Below are 24,495 nucleotides of genomic sequence, written 5' to 3'. Positions count from 1 at the left end.
ATTTTTAATGGGATTTTTAATGAGATTTTTAATGGGATTTTTAATGAGTTTTTAAATGAGATTTTTAATCAGATTTTAATGGGATTTTTAATGATATTTTTAACGGGATTTTAAATGATATTTTTAAGGAGATTTTTAATGAGATTTTTTAACAAGATTTTTAGTGGGATTTTTAATGAGATTTTAATGGGATGTTTAATGAGTTTTTAAATGAGATTTTAATGGGATCAATGATGGGATCTTTAATGAGATTTTTAATGGGATTTTTATTGGGATTTTTCATGAGATTTTTAATGAGATTTTTCATGGGATTTTTTAATCAGATTTTAATGGGACTTTTAAGGGGATTTTTAATGAGATTTTTAAACAAGATTTTTAGTGGGATTTTTAATGAGATTTTAATGGGATTTTTAATGAGTTTTTAAATGAGATTTTAATGGGATCAATGATGGGATTTTTAATGAGATTTTTAATGGGATTTTTAGCGGGATTTTTAGTGGGATTTTTCATGGGATTTTTAATGAGATTTTTAAACGAGATTTTTCATGGGATTTTTAATGAGATTTTTAATTGGATTTTTAACGGAACTTTTAATGAGATTTTTAATGGGATTTTTAACGAGATTTTTAACGGGATTTTAAATGAGATTTTTAACGAGATTTTTCATGGGATTTTTAACGGGATTGTTAACGGGATTTTTCGTGGGATTTTCAAGGGGATCTTTTTGAACGTCAATGGGATCGATTTTGGGATAATTTTGGGATAATTTTGGGGGTCCAGGTGCGGCCCCCCCCAGCCCGGAGGAGCTGCGGGTGCTGCGCTGGGTTTTGGGGTCCCCGCTGGCCCAGGGGGAGGACGTGGCCCCCCAGAGTTTCCTCAGCCCCCGAGGCCACCACGTCCTGCTGGAGATCGGGCCCAGGTACGGGATTTTGGGGAGAAATCCCGGGATTTTGGGGAAATTCGGGATTTTGGGGAAATTCGGGATTTTGGGGGGATTTTTTGGGGGGTTTTGGGTGGGTTTTTTTTTTTTGGGGGGGGGGGGAAATTTAGGTAAGACTTTGGGGGGATTTTGGGAGGGGCGTTTGTGGATTTGGGGGGATTTTTTGATTATTTTGGGGGTTTTGGGGTATTTTTGGGTGAAGTTCGGGGGTTTCTGGGGTTCTGGGAGGAAATTTTGGGGTTTTGGGGGATTTTTTGATTATTTTGGGGGTTTTGGGGTGATTTTGGGGGAAGTTCGGGGGTTTCTGGGGTTCTGGGAGGAAATTTTGGGATTTTGGGGGATTTTTTGATTATTTTGGGGGTTTTGGGGTGATTTTGGGTGAAGTTTGGGGGTTTCTGGGGTTCTGGGAGGAAATTTTGGGATTTTGGGGGATTTTTTTATTATTTTGGGGGTTTTGGGGTGATTTTGGGTGAAGTTCGGGGGTTTCTGGGGTTTTGGGAGGAAATTTTGGGATTTTGGGGGATTTTTTGATTATTTTGGGGGTTTTGGGGTGATTTTGGGTGAAGTTCGGGGGTTTCTGGGGTTCTGGGAGGAAATTTTGGGGTTTTGGGGGATTTTTTGATTATTTTGGGGGTTTTGGGGTGATTTTGGGGGAAGTTCGGGGGTTTCTGGGGTTTTGGGAGGAAATTTTGGGATTTTGGGGGATTTTTTGATTATTTTTGGGGATTTTGGGGTGATTTTGGGTGAAGTTCGGGGGTTTCTGGGGTTTTGGGAGGAAATTTTGGGGTTTTGGGGGATTTTTTTGATTATTTTGGGGGTTTTGGGGTGATTTTGGGTGAAGTTCGGGGGTTTCTGGGGTTCTGGGAGGAAATTTTGGGGTTTTGGGGGATTTTTTGATTATTTTGGGGGTTTTGGGGTGATTTTGGGTGAAGTTCGGGGGTTTCTGGGGTTCTGGGAGGAAATTTTGGGGTTTTGGGGGATTTTTTGATTATTTTGGGGGTTTTGGGGTGATTTTGGGGGAAGTTCGGGGGTTTCTGGGGTTTTGGGAGGAAATTTTGGGATTTTGGGGGATTTTTTGATTATTTTTGGGGATTTTGGGGGTGATTTTGGGTGAAGTTCGGGGGTTTCTGGGGTTTTGGGAGGAAATTTTGGGGTTTTGGGGGATTTTTTGATTATTTGGGGGGTTTTGGGGTGATTTTGGGTGAAGTTCGGGGGTTTCTGGGGTTTTGGGAGGAAATTTTGGGATTTTGGGGGATTTTTTGATTATTTTGGGGGTTTTGGGGTAATTTTGGGGGAAGTTCGGGGGTTTCTGGGGTTCAGGGAGGAAATTTTGGGATTTTGGGGGATTTTTTAATTATTTTGGGGGTTTTGGGGTGATTTTGGGTGAAGTTCGGGGGTTTCTGGGGTTTTGGGAGGAAATTTTGGGATTTTGGGGGATTTTTTGATTATTTTGGGGGTTTTGGGGTGATTTTGGGTGAAGTTCGGGGGTTTCTGGGGTTTTGGGAGGAAATTTTGGGATTTGGGGGGATTTTTTGATTATTTTTGGGGATTTTGGGGTGATTTTGGGTGAAGTTCGGGGGTTTCTGGGGTTCTGGGAGGAAATTTTGGGATTTTGGGAGATTTTTTGATTATTTGGGGGGTTTTGGGGTGATTTTGGGTGAAGTTTGGGGGATTTCTGGGATTTTGGGAGGAAATTTTGGGATTTTGGGGGATTTTTTTGGGGGGAGTTTTGGGGGGTTGTGGGAAGGATCTGGGAGATTTTTTTTAGGATTTTTTTGGGGGGAGGTTTTTGGGATTTTTGGGGGGTTGGGGGATTTTTTTTTTTAATTTTTGGGGTAATTTGGGGAGAATTTGGGAGTTTTGGGGGGGAAAATTTGGGGATTTGGGGGGTTTGTGGGGAGATTTTGGGGGTTTTTGGGAGGGATTTGGGGAGATTTGGGGGATTTTGGGGAAGGATTTGGGAGGATTTGGGGGAAAATTGGGGATTTCGGGGATTTTGGGGGGAGATTTGGAGGAATCCTGGGGGATTTTCGTGGGGATTTGCCAAATTTTGGGGATTTTTGGGGTGTTTTTTTTTTTTTTTTGAGATTTGGGAGGTTTTGGGGGAATTTTGGGGGGTTTGGAGGATTTGGGGAGGGAATTTGGGAGGTTTTGAGGAGATTTGGGGGGATTTTGGTGGAAATTTGGGGATATTTCAGATGATTGGGTAAAAAGTGGTTTTTGTTTTTTTTTTCCTGGGGTTTTTTTTGGTATTTTGGGATAATTAATTTTGAGATAACGGATTTCGGGATAATTAATTAACTCCCAGTTAATTAATTCCAGGCTGGGGATGTGACACCCCTGTCCCTTTGTCACCTTTTGGGGGTTTTTGGGGGGATTTTTTTGTCATTTTTGGGGGGGATTTTTTCAGGAGTTCCGGGGAAATTTCGTGATTAATTAATTAACTCGGAATTAATTAATTGCAGGCTGGGGATGAGCACTCCCCTGTCCACCAACGCCGTGTCCCTGTGTCACGCCGCTGGCCTGAGCCACGTCCAGCGCCTGGAGAGATCCCGGAGACTCCTGATCCAGGTGGGGATTTTTGGGGGGCAAAACGGTGGGAAAAGGGCAAAAAAAAATGGGGAAAAAATCAGAAAAAAAAGAGGCAAAAAATGGGGCAAAAAATCGTGAAAAAATCAGAAAAAAGAGGAAAAAAAAAGGGCACAAATTGGGAAAAGATCAGGAAAAAAAGAGGCAAAAAAAAGGCAAAAATCGTGAAAAAATCAGAAAGAAAGGGCAAAAAATCCTGAAAAAATCAGAAAAAAGAGGAAAAAGAAAGGGCACAAATTGGGAAAAAATCAGAAAAAAAAGAGGCAAAAAAAAGGCAAAAAAATCGGGAAAAAGTTAGAAAAAAAGATGGGCAAAAATGGCAAAAAATTGTGAGAAAATCAGAAAAAAAGAGGCAAAAAAGGGCAAAAAAATCAGGAAAAAATCAGAAAAAAATAGGCAAAAAAGGGCAAAAAAATTGTGAGAAAATCAGAAAAAAAGAGGCAAAAAAGGGCAAACAAATCGGGAAAAAAGAAAAAAAAAGAGGCAAAAAAGGGCAAAAAAATCGGGAAAAAAATTTAGAAAAAAATAGGCAAAAAAGGGCAAAAAATTTGTGAGAAAATCAGAAAAAAGAGGCAAAAAAAAAGGCAAAAAAAATCGGGGAAAAATCGGAAAAAAAAAAGAGGCAAAAGGAAAAATAGTGAAAAAATTAGAAAAAAATCGCAAAAAAAAGGGCAAAAAGTCGTGAAAAAATCGGAAAAAAAAGAGGCAAAAAAGGGCAAAAATCATGAAAAAATCAGAAAAAAAAAGGCAAAAAAGGGCAAAAACCGTGAAAAAATCAGAAAAAAAGAGGCAAAAAAGGGCAAAAAATTGTGAGACAATTAGAAAAAAGAGGGAAAAAAAATCGTGAAAAAAATCACGAAAAAGTATCGAGAAAACGGCAAAAAATAGCAAAATAAAAAAGCCAAGAAACTGTAAAAGAATCGCAAAAAGAGGTGAAAAATTTTGGGAAAAAAATCGCAAAAAAAAACCCACCAAACTCCAAGAAATAGCAAAAAAAAATTAGCGAATAAAAGTCCAAAAAAAGGTCAAAAAAATAGCAAAAGAAGGGAAAAAAAAAAGTAAAAAAAGGCAAAAAAATGCAAAAAAAAAAACGGGCAAAAAAATCTTCAAAAACTGGGAAAAAAATTACAGGAAAATGGAGAAAAATGGGCAAAAAAATGGCGATTTTTTATTAATATTTTATTAGGGGGGATCCCCATGGGTGAAACCATTGATGGATAATGGGGGGATCCCAATGGGTCAAACCATTGATGGATAATGGGGGGATCCCAATGGGTCAAACCATCGATGGATAATGGGGGGATCCCCATGGGTCAAACCATCGATGGATAATGGGGGGATCCCAATGGGTCAAACCATTGATGGATAATGGGGGGATCCCAATGGGTCAAACCATTGATGGATAATGGGGGGATCCCAATGGGTCAAACCATCGATGGATAATGGGGGGATCCCAATGGGTCAAACCATCGATGGATAATGGGGGGATCCCAATGGGTCAAACCATTGATGGATAATGGGGGGATCCCAATGGGTCAAACCATTGATGGATAATGGGGGGATCCCAATGGGTCAAACCATTGATGGATAATGGGGGGATCCCAATGGGTCAAACCATTATGGAGGATCCCAATGGGTCAAACCATCGATGGATAATGGGGGGGTCCCAGTGGATCAAACCATTGATGGATAATGGGGGGATCCCAATGGGTCAAACCATTGATGGATAATGGGGGGGTCCCAATGGGTCAAACCATCGATGGATAATGGGGGGATCCCAATGGGTCAAACCATTGATGGATAATGGGGGGGGTCCCAATGGGTCAAACCATCGATGGATAATGGGGGGATCCCCATGGGTCAAACCATTGATGGATAATGGGGGGATCCCCATGGGTCAAACCATCGATGGATAATGGGGGGATCCCCATGGGTCAAACCATCGATGGATAATGGGGGGATCCCCATGGGTCAAACCATCGATGGATAATGGGGGGGTCCCAGTGGATCAAACCATTGATGGATAATGGGGGGATCCCAATGGGTCAAACCATTGATGGATAATGGGGGGGGGTCCCAATGGGTCAAACCATTGATGGATAATGGGGGGATCCCAATGGGTTCTGCCATTATGGGGTGTCCCAGTGGATCAAACCATTATTGGGGGTTCCCAGGGGGGTCCCATTGGGTCCCAATGGATCAAACCATTAAGGGATGATGGGGGAGTCCCATTGGGTTCTACCATTGGGAGATGAGGGGGGGAGGTCCCAGTGGGTCCAACCAGTTTGGGGGGTTCCAATGGATTAAACCATTATTGGATAATGGGGGGGGGGGTCCCAATGGATCAAACCATTATTGGGGTTCCCAGGGGGGATCCCAGTGGGGGTTCAACCATTAAGGGAAAATGGGGGGATCCCATTGAGTTCCGCCATTATAAAGTGATTGGAGGGGGGGGGTGTCCCAATGGGTAAAAAATTGCAAATGAAAAGACGAAAAATCACTTTAAAATTCGCTTAAAAAGGCGACCACGTCGCGAAAAATCGCAAAAAAGGAATTGTGAAAAAATTGAGGAAGGGGCAAAGAAAGAGCAAAAAAAAACCGCACGAAAAAGTGAAAAAATTGCAAAAAAGGGGGGGAAGATAGTGAAAAATTGGAAAAAAAGCAGCAAAGAAATGGCGAAAAGCTGCAAAAAATTGCAAAAAAGGGGAAAAAATGGCTAAAATATCGCAAAAAAGGGGCAAAAATACTGCAAAAAAGCTCAAAGGACGCCAAAATCGCAAAAAAAGCAAAAAAAATGGCAAAGAAAGGGCGAAAATACTGCAAAAAACGTGCAAAAAAGGGCAAAAAAGCTCAGAAAAGGATGACAAAATTGCAAAAAAACCCAAAAAAAATTGCAAAAAAGGGGCAAAAATACTGCGGAAAAGCTCAAAGAAAGGACGCCAAAATCACAAAAAAAGGCAAAAAAAATTGCAAAGAAAGGGTGAAAATACTGCAAAAAACGTGCAAAAAAGGGCAAAAAACTCCAAAAAGGACGACAAAATTGCAAAAAAAAAGCAAAAAGAAAATCACAAAAAATGGGCGAAAATACTGCAAAAATCTTACAAAAAAACTCAAAGAGAGGACGCCAAAATTGCAAAAAAAAACAGCAAAAAAAATCGCAAAAAAAAGGTGAAAAAATGGCAAAAAAAAATTTACGAAAACCCCGCAAATAAAAGGGTGAAAAAAACGGCAAAACCTCCCCCCCCCCCGCCCAAAAATCGCGGAAGTTGCCCCAAATCCCTGGAATTCACCCCAAATCGCTGCCGTGCCCCCAGCTGCCGTCGTCGCCGTCGCCGGCGCTGCGGGAGCGCCTGGGCCGGGCGCTGCGGGACCCGATGACGGAGCAGCTGTACCCCGAGCCCTTGGGGACCTTCGAGGTCCCCGCCCGGCCCGGCCCCGTCGTCACCGTCGACGTCCTGGGCAGGGGACGGGCGGCGCTGCAGGAGGCGGACCGAGAGCTGGGTGGGTGACGCTGGGGACATTGGGGACATTCTGGGGACGTTCTGGGGACGTTTGGGGACGTTTGGGGACGTTTGGGGACGTTTGGGGACGTTTGGGACTTTTGGGGACATTTGGGGACATTGGGGACGTTTGGGGACGTTTGGGACATTGGGGACATTTGGGGACGTTTGGGACATTTGGGGACATTTGGGGACATTTTGGGACATTTGGGGACATTTGGGGACATTTGGGGACATTTTGGAACATTTGGGGACGTTTGGAGATGTTTGGGACGTTCTGGGGACGTTTGGGACATTTGGGACATTGGGGACACTGGGGACATGTTGGGGATGTTCTGGGACATTTGGGGACATTTTGGGACATTTGGGGACATTTGGGGACATTTTGGAACATTTTGGGACATTTGGGGACGTTTGGGGACGTTTGGGACGTTCTGGGGACGTTTGGGGACGTTTGGACATTTGGGGACGTTTGGGGACATTTGGGACATTTGGGGACGTTTGGGGACGTTTGGGGACGTTTGGGGACATTGGGGACACTGGGGACATGTGAGGATGTTCTGGGGGACACTGAGGACATTTGGGGACGTTCTGGGGACATTTGGGGACATTTGGGGACATTGGGGACACTGGGGACATGTGGGGATGTTCTGGGGACATTTGGGGACATTTTGGGACATTTGGGGACATTTGGGGACGTTTGGGACGTTCTGGGGACGTTCTGGGGACGTTTGGGGACATTTGGGACATTTGGGGACATTTTGGGACATTTGGGGATGTTTGGGGACGTTTGGGACGTTCTGGGGACGTTTGGAGACATTTGGGACATTGGGGACACTGGGGACATGTGAGGATGTTCTGGGGACACTGAGGACATTTGGGGACGTTCTGGGGACATTTGGGGACATTTGGGGACATTGGGGACACTGGGGACATGTGGGGATGTTCTGGGGACACTGAGGACATTTGGGGACGTTCTGGGGGACATTTGGGGACATTTGGGGACATTTGGGGACATTTGGGACATTTGGGGACATTTGGGACATTTGGGACATTTGGGACATTGGGGACATTTTGGGACGTTTGGGACATTTGGGGGACATTTGGGGACATTTGGGACATTGGGGACATTTTGGAACATTTTGGGACATTTGGGACATTTGGGACATTTGGGACATTTGGGGACATTTGGGACATTTGGGACATTTGGGACATTTGGGACATTTGGGACATTTGGGGACATTTGGGACGTTTGGGGACGTTTGGGGACATTTGGGGACATTTTGGAACATTTTGGGACATTTGGGGACATTTGGGGACATTTGGGACATTGGGGACATTGGGGACATTGGGGACATTGGGGACATCGGGGACATTTGGGGACATTGGGGACATTTGGGACATTGGGGACATTTGGGGACGTTCTGGGGATTTTGGGGCCGTTGCGAGAATTGGAAATTCTGGGGAGTTTTTTGGGGACGTAATTTTTTTAATTTTTTTTCCCCCCTAAATTTGATTTTTCGTTTTGATTTCCTTTTTAATTGGGAATGTTTTGGGAAGTTTTATTTTGGGGGAAGTTTTCCGGGGATTTGAGGCCGTTTCGCCGCGTTTTGGGCGGGTCCGAGGCGTTCTTCCGCCGGTTTTTGGGGGGTTTTTTTAGGTGTGGGGCGTGTCTTGAGGTTTTTCTGGGAAGTTTTTGGGGATATTTTGGGAATTTTGCCGTCCCCCAGGCCTGGCCTTCGACCCCTGGGACCTGGAGTTCTACACGAAGCTGTTCCAGAAGGCCGGGAGGAACCCGACCTCCGTGGAGCTCTTCGACCTGGCCCAGAGCAACAGGTGACCCCCAAAATCCCACAAAAACACCCCAAAATCCGGTAAAACCCACAAATTTCATAAGGTCTTCCTGAAATCCCGCAAAAAATCCCACGGAAATTCCACGAAACCCGGCAAAAATCCCGCGAAAACCACAAAAAAATTATCGCAAAGCCACGAAAATCCCGTAAAACCCACAAATCCCGCAAAACGTTCATAAAATCCCGCAAAATGCCGCAGAAATTCCACAAAAATCCCACAAAAAATCTCATAAACCCCATAAAATTCCCCAAAACCCACCAAAAATCCCATTAAAACCCCCAAATCCCACTAATCCTCCCTTAAATCCCAGGGAAACTCCACAAGAACCCCACAAAAATCCCAGAAAACCACCAAAAATTTCATGAAACCCCACAAAATTCCCATGAAAAACCCCCAAATCCCATAAAGGACCCAAATTCCACAAAATCTTCCAAAAATCCCAGAGAAATCCCACGACAATCCCATAAAAATCATCAAAAATCTCATTAAAAAGCCACAAAAATCCCATCAAACCACCCCAAAATTCCATGAAATACCCCAAAAATCCCATAAGGAACCCAAATCCCCCAAAAATCTCCATTAAATCCCCCAAAATCCTACAGAAATTCACAGAAATCCATCAAACCACCCCAAAGAACATCAAACCCACCGAAAATCCCGTAAAAACCCGAAAAAAAAATCCATAAAAACTCCAAATCCCGCAAAATCCCCCAGAAATCCCACAAAAAGTCCGCAGCAATTCCACGAAAAACCCCAAAATTTTCGTCCCTGGAGGGCTTTGAGGTGGCCCAGAGGTGCCCCCCCCAAAATCCCGTAAAAACACCCCAAATCCCATGAAAACACCAAAACTCCCACCCAACCCTCTAAATTCCACGAAACTACTCGAAAATCCTACAAAGTCCCACGGAAGTCGCGCAGAAACCGCCCGAAATTCCCACAAAAATTTCCCCCCGAAATCCCCCGAAAAGCGACGACGATGACGACGATGACGATAATGCTGATGTTGATGACGGTGGTGATGGTGGTGATGATGTCACACCTGTGATGTCACACCTGTGATGTCACACCTGTGGTGCTGACGATGGTGATGATGGTGACGATGATGATGACGATGACGAGGATGGGGATGATGATGATGGTGACGATGAGGATGGTGATGATGGTGATGACGGTCGCGATGATGGGGGTCGCGATGACGTCACACCTGTGACGTCACACCTGTGATGATGGTGGGGATGATTGCGATGGTGACAGCGACGATGACGATGGTGGGGATGGCGATGATGATGTCGCACCTGTGATGACAATGGTGATGACGATGATGAGATGACGACAATGATAGCGGTGATGATGATAGCGACGATGATGATGGTGACATTGATGACGATGACGATGACAATGGTAACAATGGTGATAACGATGATGATGATGACGATGACGATGATGGTGATGATGACGATATTGATAACGATGATGATGACGATATTGATAACAATGATGATGATGACGATAACGGTGATGATGACAATGACGATGCTGATGGTGACATGGATGATGATGATGATGATGACGATGATGATGATGATGATGATGATGATGATATTGATAACGATGACGATGATGATGATGACGATGACGATGATGACGATGATATTGATAACGATGACGACAATGATAACGGTGATGATGACAATGATGATGCTGATGGTGACATGGATGATGATGATGATGATGACGATGATGATGATATTGATAAAGATGACGATGATGATGATGACGATGACAATGATGACGATGATATTGATAACGATGACGACAATGATAACGGTGATGATGACAATGACGATGCTGGTGGTGACATTGATGACGATGATGACGATGACGATGACAATGATGATGGTATTGATAACGATGACGATGATGATGATGATGATGACGATGATGATGATGATGACGATGATGACGATGATGATGATGGATGATGATGACATTGACGATGATGATGACGATGACGATGGATGATGATGACATTGACGATGACGATGACGATGATGATGACGATGATAACGATGATGATGATGATGACGATGATGATGATGGATGATGATGACATTGACGATGATGATGGATGATGATGACATTGACGATGATGACGATGACGATGATGACGACGATGTCCCCGCAGCGAGCACAGCCGCCATTGGTTCTTCAAGGGTCACCTGACCGTGAACGGGCGCGCCCAGCAGGAGTCGCTGTTCCGGCGGCTGATGGACACTCAGAACTCCTCCCACCCCAACAACGTCATCAAGTTCTGTGACAACAGCAGGTGGGACACCTGGGGACACCCAAAACCACACCTGGGACACACCTGGGGACACCTGGGGACACCTGGGGACACCCAAAAACACACCTGGGACACACCTGGGGACAGCTGGGGACACCTGAGACACACCTGGGGACACCTGGGGACACCCAAAACCACACCTGGGACACACCTGGGGACACCTGGGGACACCCAAAACCACACCTGGGACACACCTGGGACACACCTGGGGACACCCAAAACCACACCTGGGACACACCTGGGGACAGCTGGGGACACCTGAGACACACCTGGGGACACCTGGGGACACCCAAAACCACACCTGGGACACACCTGGGGACACCTGGGGACACCCAAAACCACACCTGGGACACACCTGGGACACACCTGGGGACACCCAAAACCACACCTGGGACACACCTGGGACACACCTGGGGACACCCAAAACCACACCTGGGACACACCTGGGACACACCTGGGGACACCTGAGGACAGCTGGGGACAGCTGAGGACACCTGGAGACACCTAAAAACACACCTGGGACACACCTGGGGACACCTGAGGACACCTGGGGACACCCAAAAACACACCTGGGACACACCTGGGGACAGCTGGGAACACCCAAAAATACACCTGGGACACACCTGGGGACACCTGGGGACACCTGGGGACACCCAAAAATACACCTGGGGACAGCTGGGGACACCTGAGACACACCTGGGACACACCTGGGACACACCTGGGGACACCTGGGGACACCTGGGACACACCTGGGGACACCTGGGGACACCTGGGGACACCCAAAAATACACCTGGGGACAGCTGGGGACAGCTAGGGACACCTGAGACACACCTGGGGACACACCTGGGGACACACCTGGGGACACCAGGGGACAACTCTAATACACCTGGGGTGGCTTTGAGGACACCTGGGGACACCTGGGGGGGTTTTGAGGCTCCTTGGGTCAGGTTTTGGGGTTTTTTGGGTGGATTTGGGGTTTTTTGGGGGGGTTTCTGTTTTTGTGGGGTTTTCCGGGTGGGGTTTTGGGGTTTCCAGGTGTCCCAGGTGTGACTTTTGGGTGGAATTCTGCGGGTTTTGTGTCCCCAGCGCCATCGGGGGGGGAGCCCGGCGTGGAATTTTGGGGTGAATTCTGGGGATTTGGGGGTTTTTGTGTACCTTGGGGGGGGATTTGGGGTTGAATTTGGGGTTTTTTGGGGGTTTTTTGGTTGTCCTGGTGTGGGATTTTGGGGTGAATTCGGCAGATTTTGGGGTTTTCAGGGATCCTTGGTAGGATTTTGGGGTGAATTCTGGGAATTTTGGGGTTTTCAGGGATGCTGGGTGTGAATTTTGGGGTGAATTCTGGGAATTTTGGGGTTTTTATGTATCCTGGGTTGGATTTTGGGGTGAAATTCGGTATTTTGGGGTGTCCTGGTGTGGGATTTTGGGGTGAATTCTGCGGATTTTGGGGTTTTCAGGGATGCTGGGTGTGAATTTTGGTTGAATTCTGGGGATTTTGGGGTTTTTGTGCATCCTGGGTTGGATTTTGGGGTGAGTTTGGGGATTTTTGGGGTGTCCTGGTGTGGGATTTTGGGGTGAATTCTGGGAATTTTGGGGTTTTCAGGGATCCTTGGTCGGATTTTGGGGTGAATTCTGGGGATTTTGGCGTTTTCTGGGCTCCTGGGCCGGGTTTGGGATTTTCGGGGTTGCTGAGACGGATTTTTGGGGTGAATTCTGCGGTTTTTTGTGTCCCCAGCGCCATCAGGGGGGGTGCCGGTGTCGACGCTGTGGCCGCAGGACCCGGCGGGGCCGAGTCCCCTGGAGAGGAGGACGAGCGTCCGGCACGTGACCTTCACCGCCGAGACGCACAACTTCCCCACAGGTGAGAGGTTTGGGGGGCCAAAAGGGGAAATTTGGGGAAAAAAAACGGAAATTCGGGGAAAAAACCGGGAAATTTTGGGTTAAAAATGGGAAATTTGGGGGGAAAAAAAGGAAATTTGGGGTAAAAAATGGGATTTTTTGGGGTTAAAACCGGGAAAGTTTGGGATAAAAAAGGGGATGTTGAGGTCAGGGGTCACCCAGGGGTCACTCAGGGGTCAGGGGTCACTCAGGGGTCAGTGGAAATTTGGGATCAGAGGGGGAGATTTGGGGGTAAAAAATGGGAAATTTGGGGAAAAAAACAGAAATTTGGGATCAAAAAGGGGAAATTTGGGGTCAAAAAGGGGAAATTTGGGATCAGAGGGGGAGATTTGGGGTAAAAAATGGGAAATTTGGGGAAAAAACCTGGAAATTTGGGATCAAAAAGGGGAAATTTGGGATCAGAGGGGGAGATTTGGAGAAAAAAATGGGAAATTTAGGGAAAAAACCTGGAAATTTGGGGTCAAAAAGGGGAATTTTTGGGTTAAAAAGGGGAATTTTTTGGGTTAAAACCGGGAAAATTTGGGGTCAAAAAGGGGAAATTTGGGATCACAGGGGGAGACCTGGAGGAAAAATGGAAAATTTGGGGGGAAAAAACCGGAAATTTGGGGTCAAAAATGGGAAATTTTTTGGTCAAAAATGGGAATTTTTGGGTTAAAAATGGGAATTTTTGGGTTAAACCCAGGAAAATTTCGGGTATAAAAAGGGAAAAATTGGGGTAAAAAGGAGAAATTCGGGGTGTTTAGGGGATGATGAGGTCAGAGGTCACCCAGGGGTCACCCAGGGGTCACCCAGGGGTCAGTCAAGGGTCAGCACGTGAAGTGGGCGTGTCCATGTGAGGTGGGCGTGGCCGGTGGGCGTGTCCAGGTGGGATGAGCCAGACCTTGCAGCGTGGGCGTGCCTTGTGGGCGTGGCCAGGTGGGGTGGGTCTGCCGGGGGGGGCGTGTCCATGCCTGGTGGGTGTGGCCTCAGCCGTGGCCTCACTCAGTGGGCGTGTCCATGTGGGGTTGGTGTGTTTAGGTGGGGTGGGTGTGTCCAAGCGAGGGTGGGCGTGTCCCCTGGGCGTGTCCAGGTGGGACAAGCGTGTCCATTGGGGGTGGGCGTGTCCAGGTGGGGTGGGCGTGTCCAGCTGAGGGGGGGGCGCATCCCGTGGGCGTGACCAGGTTGGGTGGGCGTGTCCAGGTGGGATGGGCGTGTCCCCTGGGCGTGTCCCGTAGGGGTGGGCGTGACCAGGTGGCTGGGCGTGTCCCGTTGGCGTGACCAGGTTGGGTGGGCGTGTCCAGGTGGGGTGGGCGTGTCCTGTGGACGTGTCTCAGCGCGTGATGTGGGCGTGTCCTGTCGGGCTGGGCGTGTCCAGTGGGCGTGTCCTCACCTGTCCCCACCTGCGCGCAGCCGTGGCCCCGTTCAGCGGCGCCACCACGGGCACCGGCGGCCGCATCCGGGACGTTCAGTGCACGGGGCGGGGCGCGCACGTCATCGCCGGCACCGCGGGGTACTGCTTCGGGAACCTGCTCATTCCGGGTGAGGGCCACGGAATTCCCGGGAAATGACCCGAAATTCGGGTTCGGCGCCCCCCGGAAACCCCCCAAATCCCACCCAGAAACCCCAAAAACCTCAAAATTTCACCCAAAAACCCCCAAAATCCCACCCAGAAACCCCAAAAACCTCAAAATTTCACCCAAAATCCCCCAAAATCCCACCCAGAAACCCCCAAAACCCCAAAATCCCTCCCTGAAACCCCAAAAACCCAAAATCCCACCCAGAAACTCCCAAAAACCCCCAAAATTTCCCCAAAAACCTCAAAGTTCCACCCCAAAACCTCAAAATTCCCCCAAAAATGTCAAAATTTCACCCAAAAACCTCAAAATTCCCCCGAAAACCTCAAAAATTCATCCAAAACCCTCAAAATTCCACCCAAACCCCTCAAAATTCCCCCCAAAATCTCAAAATTCCCCCCAAAATCTCGAAATTCCACCCAAAAACCTTAAAATTCCCCCCAAAGCCTCAAAATTCCACCCAAAAATGTCAAAATTCCCCCCAAAACCTCAAAATTCCCCCAAAACCTCAAAATTCCTCCAAAAACCTCAAATTTCCCCCAAAACCCTCAAAATTCCACCCAAAAATCTCAAAATTTCTCCCAAAAATCTCAAATTTCCCCAAAAACCTCAAAATTCCCCCAAAAACCTCAAAAATTCCCCCCAAAATCTCAAATTTCCCCCAAAAACCTCAAAAATTCATCCAAAAACCTCAAAGTTCTCCCCAAAAACCTCAAAATTCCACCCAAAACCCTCAAAATTCCTGCCAAAAACCTCAAAATTTCACCCAAAACCGTCAAAAATTTCTCAAATTTCCCGGTTCTGCTTCGGGAACCTTTTCATTCCGCGTCAGGATCCCAAAAAATCCCCAAAATGACCCAAAATGACCCAAAATTTGGGTTCGGGATGCTGAAAAACCCCCAAAACCCACCCAGAAGACCCCCGAAACCTCCCCCAAATCCCCGAATTCTCTCCAAAAATTCCCCCAAATTCCCCAAAAATTCCAAAATCCTCCAAATTCCTCCCAAAATTTCCCCAATTTCCCTTAAATCCTCCCAAAATCCCAAAGTTCTCTCCAAAATTCCCCCCAAAATCCCCCCAAAATTTTCCCAAAATCCCCCAAAATTTCCCCAAAATCCCCCAAAATTTCCCCAAAATCCCCCAAAATTTCCCCGAAATTTCCTTAAATCCCCCCAAATCCCCCCCAAAATTTCCCCCAAATCCCCCAAAATTTCCCCCAAATCCCCCAAAATTTCCATGAAATTTCCTTAAATCCCCCCAAAATTTCCCCCCAAAATTTCCCCCAAATCCTCAAAAAAATCCCCCAAAATTCCCCCCAAAATCCCCCCAAAATTCCCCCCAAAATCCCCCCAAAATTCCCCCAAAATCCCCCAAACTTTCCAAATTTCCCCCAAAATTCCCCAAAATCCCCCAAAATTTCCCCAAAATTCCCCAAATTTCCAAATTGTCCCCAAAATCCCCCCAAATTTCCCCCAAATTTCCTTAAATCCCCCCAAATTTCCCCAAAATCCTCCCCAAATTTCCTGAAATTTCCTTAAATTCCCCCAAAATCCCCCAAAATTTCCAAATTCCCCCCAAATCCCCCAAAATTTCCCCAAATTTCCCCCAAATTTCCCCCAAATCCCCCAAAATTTCCAAATTTCCCCCAAATCCCCCAAAATTTCCCTGAAATTTCCTTAAATCCCCCCAAATTCCCCCAAATTTCCCCAAATCCCCCCAAAATTTCCCTCAAAATTTCCCCCAAATCCTCAAAAAAACCCCCCAAAATTCCCTCCCCAAATCCCCCCAAATCTCCCAAAATTTCCCCCCAAAATCTCCCAAAATCCCCCAAATTTGGGTTTTTTCCACCCATTTTTGGGGTCCCCGATCGCATTTTTTGGGTATTTTTCCCATTTTTGGAGTTTCTCACCCAAATCCGGGGATTTTCACCCATTTTTTGGGGTCATTTCCCCGTTTTTGGGATAATTTGTTCCATTTTTGGGGTTTCTCACCCATTTTTGGGGCCCCCAATCCCATTTTTGGGATAATTTCCCCATTTTTGGGATCCCCGATCCCATTTTTTTGGGGTTTTTCCCCATTTTTGGGCTGATTTCCCGGTTTTTGGAGTCCCCGACCCCGTTTTTGGGCTGATTTCCCGGTTTTTGGGGTCCCCCGACCCCGTTTTTGGGCTGATTTCCCGGTTTTTGGGGTCCCCGACCCCGTTTTTGGGCTGATTTCCCGGTTTTTGGGGTCCCCGACCCCGTTTTTGGGCTGATTTCCCGGTTTTTGGGGTCCCCGACCCCGTTTTTGGGCTGATTTCCCGGTTTTTGGGCTGTTTCAGGGCTGGAGCAGCCCTGGGAGGACGCCCTGGCCCCGTACCCAGAATCCTTTGCGCGGCCCCTGGAGGTGGCCATCGGCGCCAGCGACGGCGCCAGCGACTACGGGAACAAGTTTGGGGAGCCCCTGCTGGCAGGTGACACACCTGGGGACACCTGGGGACACCTGGGGACACACCTGGGGACACCTGGGGACATCTGGGACACACCTGGGACACACCTGGGGACACCTGGGGACATCTGGGGACACCTGGGGACACCTGGGGACACCTGGGGACACACCTGGGACACACCTGGGGACAGCTGGGGACACACCTGGGGACACCTGGGGACACCTGGGGACACCTGGGGACACCTGGGGACATCTGGGGACACACCTGGGGACACCTGGGGACACACCTGTGGTCACGTGGGGACACCTGGGACACCTGGGACACCTGGGACACACCTGGGGACACCTGGGGACACACCTGGGGACACACCTGGGGACACCTGAGGAGGTCTGGGGTCGATTTTGGGGCGGTTTGGGGACGGTTTTCCGAGGTTTGGGGACATCTGGAGACATCGAGGGGAGGTTTGGGGACCTTTGGGGACAGTTTGAGGGGGGTTGGGGACAGCTGGGGACAATTTCGGGAGGTTTGGGGACAATTTGGGGACATTTTAGGGATCATTTGGGGGCCTCTTGAGGGTATTTAGGGGTGATTTTGGGACTTGGGGACAATTTTGGGCGGTTTGGGGACAATTTTCCGGAGGTTTGGGGACATTTGGGGGACAGTTTTGGGAGGTTTGGGACAACTGGGGGGATTTTGGGACATTTTGGGGGAATTTTGGGAGGTTTTGGGGAGGTTCAGGGAGGTTTGGGGACAACTTTGGGATATTTGAGGGACGTTTGGGGGCATTTGGGGACATTTAGAGGGGATTTGGGGACAATTTCAGGACATTTGGGGACAATTTTGGGACATTTGGGGAGGTTCAGGGAGGTTTGGGGACAATTTTGGGAGGTTTGGGGAAGTTTTGGGACATTTGGGGACAATTTTGGGACATTTGGGGACAATTTCGGGAGGTTTGGGGTCATCTGGGGCCGCTTGGGGACATCTGGGGACAGTTTTGGGACGTTTGGGGAGAGTTTTGGCGGGTTTGGAGACAATTTGGGGACAATTTGGGGACATTTTGGGACATTTGGGGACAATTTTGGGACATTTGGGGACAATTTTGGGACATTTGGGGACGTTTGGAGACAATTTCGGGAAGTTTGGGGAAGTTTTGGGGACATTTGGGGACAATTTTGGGACATTTGGGGACGTTTGGAGACAATTTCGGGAAGTTTGGGGAAGTTTTGGGGACATTTGGGGACATTCGGGGACTTTGGGGGAAGTTTGGGGACAGTTTTGGGCGGTTTTTGGGCGGTTTTGGGGCCGATTTTGGGGGAATTTTCGCCGCTTTCGGGACAAATGTTGCCGGTTTTGAATTTCTCCAATTTCGGCCAATTTTGTCTCCAATTTCGGCCAATTTTGGGTCATTTCGGTCGGGGATTTTTGTTGATTTTGGGTCGATTTTGATGGATTTGGGGATAATTTGAGGACGTTTTGGGGGGCGATGATTTGGAGGATATTTTGGGGTAATTTTGGCCGATTTGAGACAAATTTTGCCCTTTTTTTTTGCCATTTTTTGAATTTCTCCAATTTCAGCCGTTTTTGGCTCATTTTGGGCCGGATTTTTTGGGTGAATTTGGGTTGATTTTGATGGATTTTGGGATAATTTGGGGATAATTTGGGGACTTTTTGGGGGGGGCGATTCGGAGGATATTTTGGGGTAATTTTGGCCGATTTGAGACAAATTTTGCCCCTTTTTTTTGCCCATTTTTTGAATTTCTCCAATTTCAGCCGTTTTTGGCTCATTTTGGGCAGGATTTTTTTGGGTGAATTTGGGTGGTTTTGGTGTATTTTGGACAATTTGGGTTGATTTTGATGGATATTGGGGATTTCCAGGCTGGATTTTGGGGCTTTTTTTTTGCCGTTTTTGCATTTCTTTGATTTTGCCCAATTTTGGCTCATTTTGGGCGGGATTTTTTCGGTGGATTTGGGTAAATTTGGGTGGAAATTCGATGGATTTGGATGAATTTTGATCGATTTAGGGATTTCCGGGCTGGATTTTAGGGCTGTTTTTTGTCGTTTTTTGCCGTTTTTTGTCGTTTTTTGCCGTTTTTTGCCGTTTTTTGCCGTTTTTGAATTTCTCTGATTTTGGCCATTTTTGGCTCATTTTGGCGGGATTTTTCGGTGGATTTGGGTGATTTTGGGTGGATTTTGATGGACTTGGGGTCATTTTGGGCTGATTTTGGGCTGATTTCGGGACGGTTTTGCGTGTTTTTCGCCATCTTTTGCCGTTTCTGAATTTCTCCGATTTCGGCCATTTTTGGCTCTTTTCGGGCGGGATTTTTTTTGTGGATTTGGGTGGATTTTGATGGATTTTGGTATTTCCAGGTTTCGCCCGCTCCTTCGGGCAGGTCCTGCCCGGCGGGGAGCGCCGGGAGTGGATCAAGCCCATCATGTTCAGCGGCGGCATCGGAGCCCTGGAGGACGAGCACGTCCGGAAAGAGGCCCCGGAGCCCGGTCGGGACCCCAAAAAATCCCCAAATTACCCCAAAAACCACCCAAAAATAACCCCCAAAATATCCCAATAATGTCCCAAAATGTCCCCAAAAATATCCCCCAAAAATATCCCCAAAACATCCCCAAAACGTCCCAAGGATAACCCGAAATACCCCGCAAAATATCCCAAAAAATACCCCAAAATATCCCAAAAAAAACCCGAAAAATATCCCCAAAAAACCCCCAAAATATCCCCAAAAATATCTCAAAAATATCCCCCAAAATATCCCAAAAATACCCCCAAAAATATCCTAAAAAAACCCCCCAAAATAGTCCAAAAATACCCCAAAAATATCCCCAAAAATACCCCCAAAATATCCTAAAAAAACCCCCAAAAATTCCAAAAATACCCCAAAAATACCCCCAAAATTATCCCAAAAATAACCCAAAAAATACCCCCAAAATATACCCCAAAAATATCCCCCAAAATACCCCAAAATAGCCCAAAAAAACCCCCAAAATTCCCAAAAATATCCTAAAAAACTACCCCGAAATACCCCAAAAAATCCTGAAATTACCCCAAGAAATCCTTCCCCAAATATCCCAAAAATGTCCCAAAAATCCCCCAAATCCACCCAAAATTCCCCAAATTCTCCCCAAATTCCTTCAAAATCCCCCAAATTTCCCCCCAAATTCCCCAAATTCTCCCAAAATTCCCTCAAAATTCCCCAAAATTCTCCCAAAATTCCTTCAAAATTCCCCAAAATTCCTCAAATTCCCCCAAAATTCCTTTAAAATCCCAAAATCCATCCAAAAAAATCCCCCAGATCCCCAAATTTCCCCCAAACCCACCCAAAAATTCCCCAAATTCTCCAAAATTCCCTCAAAATTCTCCCAAAATTCTCCCAAAATTCCCCAAATTCTCCCAAAATTCCCTCAAAATTCTCTGCCAAAATTCCCCAAATTCTCCCCGAATTCTCCCAAAATTCCCCCAAATTCTCCCAAAATTCCCCCAAAATTCCCCAAAATTCCCTCAAAACTCCCCAAATTCTCCCAAAATTCTCCCAAAATTCTCTCAAAATTCCCCAAAATTCCCCAAATTCTCCCAAAATTCTCCCAAAATTCTCCCAAAATTCTCCCCAAATTCCCCAAATTCTCCCAAAATTCCCTCAAAATTCTCCCAAAGTTCCCCCAAAATTCCCCAAATTCTCCCAAAATTCTCCCAAAATTCTCCCCAAAATTCCTTCAAAATTCCCCAAAATTCACCAAATTCCCCCCAAAATTCCTTTAAAATCCCAAAATCCACCCAAAAAAATCCCCCAGATCCCCAAATTTCCCCCAAACCCACCCAAAAATTCCCCAAATTCTCCCAAAATTCCCTCAAAATTCCCCAAATTTCCCCAAAAAATTCCCCAAATTCTCCCAAAATTCCCTCAAAATTCTCCTCCCAAAATTCCCCAAATTCTCCCAAAATTCCCTCAAAATTCTCCCAAAATTCCCCAAATTCTCACCAAAATTCCCCCAAAATTCCCCCAAAATTCCCTCAAAACTCCCCAAATTCTCCCAAAATTCTCCCAAAATTCCCTCAAAATTCCCCAAAATTCTCCCAAAATTCTCCCCAAATTCTCCCCAAATTCCCCAAATTCTCACACCAAAATTCCTTCAAAATTCTCCCAAAGTTCCCCCAAAATTCCCCAAATTCTCCCAAAATTCTCCCCAAAATTCTCACCAAAATTCCTTCAAAATTCCCCAAAATTCCTCAAATTCCCCCCAAAATTCCTTTAAAATCCCAAAATCCATCCAAAAAAATCCCCCAGATCCCCAAATTTCCCCAAACCCACCCAAAAATTCCCCAAATTCTCCCAAAATTCCCTCAAAATTCTCCCAAAATTCTCCTCCAAAATTCCCCCAAATTCTCCCAAAATTCCTCAAAATTCCCCAAAATTCCCTCAAAATTCCCCCAAATTCTCCCAAAATTCCCTCAAAATTCCCCAAATTCCCCCAAAACTCCCCAAATTCTCCCCAAAATTCTCCCCAAAATTCCCTCAAAATTCTCCCAAAATTCCCTCAAAATTCTCCAAATTTCCCCAAAAATTCCCCAAATTCTCCCAAAATTCTCCCAAAATTCCCATCAAAATTCCCCAAAATTCTCCCAAAATTCCTTCAAAATTCTCCCAAAATTCTCCCAAAATTCTCCCCAAATTTCCCCCAAATCTCCCAAAATTCCTTCCAAATTCCCCAAATTTCCCCAAAAATTCCCCAAATTCTCCCAAAATTTTCCCAAAATTCTCCCAAAATTCTCCTAAAATTCTCCCCAAAGTTCCCTCAAAATTCCCTCAAAATTCCCTCAAAATTCTCCCAAAATTCCCTCAAAATTCTCCCAAAATTCCCCAAAATTCCCCAATTTCCCAAATCCCCAAATTTCCCCCAGATTTCCCGCCCTGACCCCCCGTGTCCCCCCCAGGGATGTTGGTGGTGAAGTTGGGGGGTCCCGTCTACAGGATCGGGGTCGGGGGCGGCGCCGCCTCCTCCATCCAGGTTTGGGGCAAATTCCCGGGAATTTGGGGAAAATTCGGGGATTTGGGGGGTTTTAGGGGATTTTGGGGGAAATTTGGGGGATTTGGGGTGGAATTTTGGGGTGAAATTCGGGAATTTTGGGGGAATTTTGGGTGAAATTTGGGGGATTTTGGGTGGAATTTTGGGGTGAAATTCAGGAATTTTTGGGGAATTTTGGGTGAAATTTGGGGGATTTTGGGTGGAATTTTGGGGTGAAAATCGGGAATTTTGGGGGAATTTTGGGGTGAAATTTGGGGGATTTTCGGTGGAATTTTGGGGTGTAACTTGGAGAATTTTTGGGGGAATTTTGGGTGAAATTTGGGGAATTTTCGGTGGAATTTTGGGGTGGAACTTGGAGAATTTTGGGGGAATTTTGGGTGAAATTTGGGGAATTTTGGGGTGAAATTTGGGGGATTTTAAATGAAATTTTGGGGGATTTGGGGGAGATTTTGGGGGAGATTTGGAAGAATCTTGGGGAATTTGGGGGAATTTTCGGGAATTTAGGGGATTTTGGGGGAATTTTGGGGAAATTTGGGGATTTTGGGGGAATTTTGAGGGAAAATGGGGGGATTTGGGTGGAATTTGGGGGATTTTGGGTGGAATTTTGGGGTGAAATTCGGGAATTTTGGGGGAATTTTGGGGTGAAATTTGGGGGATTTTTGGTGGAATTTTGGGGTGAAATTCGGGAATTTTGGGGGAATTTTGGGTGAAATTTGGGGGATTTTGGGTGTAAATTTTGGGGTGGAACTTGGAGAATTTTGGGGGAATTTTTAATGAAATTTGGGGGATTTTTTATGAAATTTTGGGGGATTTTGGGTGGGAATTTGAGGGATTTCGGGGGAGATTTGGAGGAATCTTGGGGAATTTGGGGGGATTTCCGGGAATTTAGGGGATTTTGGGGGGATTTGGGGAAAAATTGGGGATTTTGGGGAATTTTGAAATTTGGGGAGATTTGGATGGAATTTGGGGATTTTGGGTGAATTTTGGGGGATTTTTGGGAGATTTGGGTGGAATTTTGGGGGGTTTCAGTGGAATTTTGGGTGGAATTTGGGGAGATTTGGGGGAAATTTGGTGCTTTTGGGAGGTTTGGGGGGATTGGAGACGGATTTTGGGTGGAATTTGGGGGATTTGGGGCGAAATGTGGGAATTTTGGGTCGTTTTTGGGTGGAATTTGGAGGATTTTGGGGGAATTTAAAGGAATTTTGGGGGATTTTGGGTGGAATTTGGGGGATTTTGGGTGGATTTTGGGTGGAATTTGGAGGATTTTGGGGAATTTAAAGGAATTTTGGGGGATTTTGGGTGGAATTTGGAGGATTTTGGGGAATTTAAAGGAATTTTGGGGGATTTTGGGTGGAATTTGGAGGATTTTGGGGAATTTAAAGGAATTTTTGGGGGATTTTGAGGGGATTTCAGGGAATTTCGGGGGATTTTGGGAAAATTCGGGGGTTTTAGGGGATTTTGGATGAAGGTTGGGGGATTCGTGGTGGAATTTTGGGGGATTTTAGGGGATTTTTGGGTGGAATTTGGAGAATTTTGGGTCATTTTTGGGGTGGAATTTGGGGGATTTGGGGTGAAATTTGGGAATTTTGGGTCATTTTTGGGTGGAATTCGGGGGATTTTGGGTGGAATTTCGGGGATTTTGGAATTTAAAGGAATTCCGGGTGTCCCTGGATGGATTTTCTTGGGATTTTTTGCATTTTTGGTTTTCTGGGATGGATTTTTTGGGGGGTTTCGAGGGGTTTTTTTGTGGTTTTGGGTGTTCCAGGATGGATTTTTGGGGATTTTTTGCGATGGGTTTTTTGGGGGGGTTTTGGGTTTTTGGGGAGTTTTCCGGTTGGGTTTTTTTTGGGGATTTGGGGATTTTTGGCGGGATTTCGGGATGGGATTTCTGGGGGATTTGGGGGGAATTCTGAGGGGGAAATGGCGATTTTTTTTTTTTTTTGGCGATTTGGGAAATTTTTTTTGCAATTTCAGGATTTTTTTTGAGAATTTCAGGATTTTTTTTTGCTGATTTCGTGATTTTTTTTTTTGAGATTTGGGATATTATTTTTTGGCGATCTGGGAAATTTTTTTGGCAATTTCAGAATTTTTTTTGGCGATTTCAGGATTTTTTTGGCGATTTCAGGATTTTTTTTTTTGGCGTTTTTCAGGAAATTTTTTTTGACGATTTGGGGATTCTTTTTTGGCAATTTGGGAAATTTTTTTTGGCAATTTCAGGATTTTTTTTGGCAATTTCAGGATTTCTTTTTTGGCGATTTCAGGAAATTTTTTTTGACGATTTGGGGATTCTTTTTGGCAATTTGGGAAATTTTTTTGGCAATTTTGGGAAATTTTTTTGGCGATTTCAGGATTTTTTTCT

At 46.1% G+C, this 24,495-nt stretch overlaps 1 protein-coding gene across 1 annotated transcript in view; it reads left to right on the top strand.

The window, feature by feature from the left end:
- Positions 1-22,205, top strand: part of PFAS (phosphoribosylformylglycinamidine synthase) — a gene marked incomplete at its 3' end in the record, with an annotated part of 31,557 nt that extends 9,352 nt beyond the window's left edge. Inside the window, exons 3-12 of the mRNA XM_066208744.1 lie at positions 781-919; positions 3,406-3,511; positions 6,844-7,030; positions 8,760-8,865; positions 11,069-11,209; positions 12,938-13,086; positions 14,514-14,642; positions 16,998-17,129; positions 19,473-19,601; positions 22,045-22,205. Of these exons, the coding sequence (XP_066064841.1) occupies positions 781-919; positions 3,406-3,511; positions 6,844-7,030; positions 8,760-8,865; positions 11,069-11,209; positions 12,938-13,086; positions 14,514-14,642; positions 16,998-17,129; positions 19,473-19,601; positions 22,045-22,205 (1,379 nt within the window). The remainder of the gene's footprint in view (positions 1-780; positions 920-3,405; positions 3,512-6,843; positions 7,031-8,759; positions 8,866-11,068; positions 11,210-12,937; positions 13,087-14,513; positions 14,643-16,997; positions 17,130-19,472; positions 19,602-22,044) is intronic.
- Positions 22,206-24,495: the final 2,290 nt, after the last annotated feature.

Source organism: Chamaea fasciata, unplaced genomic scaffold, assembly GCF_029207755.1.
Source record: "Chamaea fasciata isolate MVZ Bird 193981 ecotype frontalis unplaced genomic scaffold, bChaFas1.0.hap1 SCAF_451, whole genome shotgun sequence".
Classification (NCBI taxonomy): Eukaryota; Metazoa; Chordata; class Aves; order Passeriformes; family Sylviidae; genus Chamaea; species Chamaea fasciata.
The sequence above is the reverse complement of the archived record's forward strand: the minus strand, read 5'-3'. Positions and strand labels throughout refer to the sequence as shown.